Genomic DNA, 5,438 nt, shown 5'->3' with positions numbered 1-5,438 from the left:
CGTGAACAAAACCCGAGATTGCCCCCTCTGGGTTGGGCGAGAGTTACCGCCCCAAGCGAAGGACTTTTGGTATCTCGGGGTAGTGGGGCAAATATTGTTGTACACAAGTGTTTAGTCCTAATAAGCAATTGTTAACATGCTAAAATGCTAAACTAAGATGGTGGCACGATGGCATCAACATGTTATAGCTGCCATTGTGAGCATATTAGCATTGATGTTAGCATTTAGCGTCATGGAGCTGCTAGCATGAATGTGACACTTTGACTTTTGAAAAGTGAGAAATGCTCCTTAATCCATTTTCAGTAATAAGTATTGTCTCAAAGATTATTATAGACCTGAACACACTGCGCTAAAACAATTTCTACAATCAAAGCTCATGCTAATATACGTACAATTTGCGATTGTCTCGTGTATTAGATTACATTACATAAGAGCTGTCTATGCTATTATATGGACCCCCTGTATGTTTCAAATACCAAGCAAGTCCAGACCTGTCTGTGCTGATTAATGATGAACTCTTATAGATCTTTTATCTCTTCATTGCAAACACGCACAGCTTTTTACTGCACTACAACATGTGTGGCTGTTTTAATCTCTGAAATTTCACAATGACAAATAAACAATACACATTTTTGTTATTGTTCTTTCTTTAATTGACACCATTTATTGCATCAAGGCATGATTGCATTTTTAAACAGCTTTAAAAAAGTACAAATGAAAATAACAGTTAAGATTATAGAGCTTGTATCAAACTCGATCAATATGATACAATAAGAAAATCTGGCCTTTAAGAGTTGAGTTTTGTGTATCTGCTCATCATTTGTCCCCTCAAACCAACAGAGTTATTATATTCTCAAACACATTTAGAATTTTTGTGAGAGCAAACAATACAAATAAAAAAAAAGACGTACACCAAAGTAATCAATAAGGACAAATCCATCACCCAGTGACAGAAAACAGATTTTTTTTTTCTTACTAATCAACACAGAAACACCATTGAACTGCATATTCCTTATCAACAAATTTGGCGAAATATAATCAACAAACGCCCAGTTTTGTATATATTCAGAAAGAAAAACAGAATATTTAAGCAAAGAAAGAAAAACTTGCCCAGTCGACTTATTGCAATGTTGAATTAATTGTTCAAAAACAAACTGATATGGACAATTACAGCATATGCATCACTTTCATTATGGTCAGTAAACTCTTAGAAAACATCTTAATACGATAAAAAAAATCAAACTAAACATCCTGGAAATAAAAGCTGTCTCACTTTCCTAAAACTGCTGCCTATCAAAGTGCATAATGTTTGATTTTCATGACTGACAATTTCCAGGTCTGCTCCTCTTGTAACTGTATACAAATGGCAAATATTCCTGCCTAGCTTCATGCTATATACTTTAGTGAATATATATTAAATTGACTATATAACAGAGTCATACATGACTGATTTCTAACCTCAGACCATGAGTTTAAAGTCCTGCTCTGGTAACTTGATGAATGGCTAATTTCGCTGCATGTTAGTAAAATTAATGCTAATGTAGCAAAATAGAATCCTGCATGTCTTCTCAGTCCCATATAGTGACAGTGCTTGTTTGTGGAGAGTGCTTTGAAAGGAGGCGAGTTGGGTTTTCTTCGCTTTGCTTCTGTCGGCATTTCGTCAAAACTCCAGAGCGACAAATAGCTGCACTTGTTTGAACACATTCTCTTATTGCCAGCTGGCATTTGAGCTGGGATAGTTCCAAAAAAATCCAACTTAAAGGATAAGTTTGCCCCGTTTTCTGCACGTAGTCTCGTCAAAACCTTTGCTGCCATTCATTCTACAGAGTGCGATAATCCCCGGCAGTCCACATCTAACTTTAATTTGGTTTATAAAAGTTTCTCTCATCGTTTCATTGTGCCTGATATATCAGTGTTGTGTCATGTTACGCACCGCTGTCAATCACCTGACACCCTCCGGAAGAAAAGGGAGTCTGTGCCAGGAAATAATCCCTAATCATGTTGCCCAACAACCTTTATAGTCAGATCAATGTCTTTTGTTAAGGAAATCTTGATTAACTTCACAGTTCAAGTTCAAGAAAGGTTTGACATTATTGTGTTTGTGTTTTAACAGAAAAATAAATTACAGATGCTGTGTATTGCAGAATGATTGGAGGGGAAGCATGGCCTGAGTAATCAGACATGTTCAGGTCAATGGATGCAGATAATTAGGAGTCAGTGAGGTCAAAGGTCACAGATAGGCCTCCACTCGTTCCCATGGCTGCATCTCTGTGAAGAATCCCTCGCACAGGCCGAAGCCCTGATCCAGAGTCAGAGGAATGGCCTGCGCCTCTTCTTTGATTTCCTCCCAAGGCTGCAGCACCGTTTCCTCAGGCTGCTCCGAAAACAGCGCCGAGTGCTCGTCAAACTGCGGCAGATGGTGGTGGCTTTGGAGCAGCTGATCCTGGTCCAGCTGCTGCTGAGGATGCTGCTGCTGCTGCAGCGGCACGTGGAGCTCTCCCATGTTGACCGTGCAATCCATGGCTGCTCCGCTCAGCTCCATGTAACCGTAGGACTGGTGGTGGTTAAGGTGCTGGCTCGGACCCATGGCGTCGCCTCCGCCGCACCACCTCCCCAGCCCCGCCGAGTGCTGCCTCCCCTGCAGGGACACCTCCATCTCGCAGCCAAGGGAGCTCAGCGCCGTGTTGATGTCCAAATCCTCAAAGGTGCTACAGTTCCCGCCGAGGACGTCGTCGAACACGGACGCCAGGTCAAAGTCCCCCCTGAGGATGTCGGCTTTGTGGGCCTCTGTCGCTAAAAGAGGGGACTCAGTCGCCCTCATCGCCTTGTTCTTAGAGGGCAGGTGCTTCCGCTTGCTGCCTTGGTAGGGGCAGCCATTTTGGGTGCTGTGATAACCATGAACCAGTTTGCTCTGTCTGTGGTTGCCACCGCTGCTGCTGCTGCCATTGTAGCTGCTAGCAGACATCCTCCTGCGTTTGAAAATGCCATTGACGAACATATCTGCATACTGCGGATCAATCTGCCAGAAGCCTCCCTTCCCCGGCTCGTCCTTCTGTCTGGGGACCTTTTTGAAACACTTGTTGAGGGACAGGTTGTGACGAATGGAGTTCTGCGACAAAGACCAAAAAAAAAGAAAAAAAAAGGGTTATTTAACATGATCTCATTGAGCAAATTTGTCATGCAAAAACTGATTGTGCCAGTTTGTCTTTGTGAGGGAGATGAGACAAGAGAAGGAAGGGGAGGTGGGAGCTTTGTTTTGTTGTTGTTTGTATAAAGCAAATGTACCTAATGAGGCTTTCTAGTAAACCGGCAGCTCTGTGCATTTCAAACATGATCAGCTGTGCTTAGCTGCCATCTCTCTCAGGAGCCCTCATTAACACACGCACACAGACACACACACACACACACACACACACACACACACTTAGAGTGCTTTCTCTACCCCATCACCATTCCCCTCAGACAAAAACCCTGTATGAGCACTCTCATGGAAGATGGAAATTTCTGAGACTCTTGCATTAAGAAACACTTGTCATGGAAATCATTAAAGGCTGAAATTAGACTCCTGTGGAATTGAAAAATCGGGGTGGAGGGGCTTGCTGGAGGATTTATAATGTACATCTGATGTTTTTTTGTTTCCCTACACTGATCAAAGAAAGGCCTGCTGCCTGATGGTGACACTGGGATCAATTGCTCCCCTCTCTCCCTCACCTCGCCATTCACCTGACTCATCAATAATAGAAGGAGAGTTAAGCCGGTCTCGGTTACCTGCCAGCTGGGCTCCGCGTGTCTGTAGTAGCAGAAATTCTCCGTTATCCAGTTATAGATGGTGGACAGAGTCACTTTGGGCTGTTTGCTGGCTTGCATGGCCATGCAGATGAGAGACGCGTAGGAATAGGGCGGTTTGACTTTAGGGTTGGTTTTGTAGTCGACCTCCACGGGCGGGCTGGGCTGGATGGGGAGCTGCGGGTAGCCGTTCCCCGGATGCGCGCAATTGGCGAACCGCGGCGCAGCGGTGGAGTCGCTGCCGGAGGTGACGGGGCTCCCGAGGTACAGAGGCATCCCAGTGGCGGCGGTGTCACCGGCCGGCGGGCTGGACGGAGAGTCGGTGCCTCCTCTAGGGAAGCCGAGACGTTTGAGAAACAGGTGCTGCTGGGAGGACGGGCAGCCCGGTCCGGCTCCGTTGGGTCGCTCCGGATCCGCGTTGAGGATGGAGAAATTCTGGAGCCAGTGGAGGCTGGTGAGGCTGTCGTCCAGGGGGACCGAGTCGGACCCGGTGACCTGATCGTCCGGGTACACCGCCAGCCACTTCTCCTTAAACTTGTTGGCAATGTCGGGGCTCGTTAGAACCGGCATCCTGGCTTTGTGCGCACGGTGAGGGCTGGATACGAGCAGAAGATCTTCACATCCGCATTTAAAGTTTGTTTTACCTTCAAAAGAAGTGACAGAAAAAAAGAACACAGTCTAATTAAATGACTAAATCATCCTCACATGCAAATAAATAACCACGGATGAAATGTTTGGCCATAAAATCACAAGCACATTAATCCTACAGATTGCCAAGTGATGCGTAATTTCCCTACCTCCGGTGCAGCCTTGTTGGAGGAGATTCTGTGTGTGCACCTGTTGCAGTCCGTCCCTGCCTCTCCTCTCCAAGGACTCAGCGGCGCATCCACTCTCTGCGCAACAAGTGCGGCGGGGGGAGGGCGGGTAGCATCCAGCAGCAGCAGCAGCAGCAGAGGCAGCAGCAGCTCACACGGAGGCAAAGGAAGAAACGCGCCGCTCAGGACAGAAGGACACCTCCATGCCGCGTCAGGCGAACCGGGCTGTTACTCATCCAAACTGCTCGGCTCTGCTTGAGTGTCTGTGGGAGGTCAAGACGTGAGAATGTGCGGAGGTTGTAAAAGAAGTCGCTCATAAAGCCCGAGAGACTGCCCACCATCCCTTTAAACGCCTGAGGGGATTTCTGATTGGCTGTATCCTCCTTGCAGCTCCAGGTTTCTGTCTCTCTCTCTCACTAGCTCACTCACACACACAAAGGAGGGTGGGGGGTGCGTTGAGGTGGAGGTGGATTGGGGGGGGGCACTTAACTGAATGTCGAATAAGTGCACTACAGGTTCGCCGCAGTAAGAACAGTCAGTTTCTCTGCCTTTAATCTCTGTCTTCATCCCGGAAACAGGCTGAAATGTGACCTGTGTGGCGCGCGTCACGGCCCTCCCTCCCGCTGGCGCTGGAAAAGACGCGCCACAGGTCCCGCTTGGAGCGCACTTTTGCACCTGCAAGGAAATCAGCCCGATCGAACTGATAAGCCCGTATTTACCATGCCTTTCACTGTGGGTAATTATTGTTTATTTTCAAACGTGAAACGGCAAATGCTGATTGAATAGTTAAGTGTCTGTTTTGTACAATTACATGATTCTTCCGGTTAAATTCGCCCT

The 5,438-nt window shown here is 46.6% G+C and overlaps 1 protein-coding gene across 1 annotated transcript; it reads right to left on the bottom strand.

Moving 5' to 3' along the window:
- Positions 1-629: 629 nt before the first annotated feature.
- On the bottom strand, positions 630-4,888 carry foxj1b (forkhead box J1b). Its single transcript, XM_050059979.1, has 3 exons — positions 4,584-4,888; positions 3,769-4,430; positions 630-3,109 (listed from the first exon to the last, which is right to left on the bottom strand). The coding sequence occupies exons 2-3, from the start codon at positions 4,354-4,356 to the stop codon at positions 2,231-2,233; spliced, it is 1,467 nt and encodes a 488-aa protein (XP_049915936.1). The 5' UTR covers positions 4,357-4,430; positions 4,584-4,888; the 3' UTR covers positions 630-2,230.
- Between the last annotated feature and the right edge of the window lie 550 nt (positions 4,889-5,438).

Source organism: Epinephelus moara, chromosome 13 (genome assembly GCF_006386435.1).
Source record: "Epinephelus moara isolate mb chromosome 13, YSFRI_EMoa_1.0, whole genome shotgun sequence".
NCBI classification, from domain to species: domain Eukaryota; kingdom Metazoa; phylum Chordata; class Actinopteri; order Perciformes; family Serranidae; genus Epinephelus; species Epinephelus moara.
Note: the sequence above shows the minus strand (reverse complement) of the source record. Positions and strands in the feature narration are given on the sequence as shown.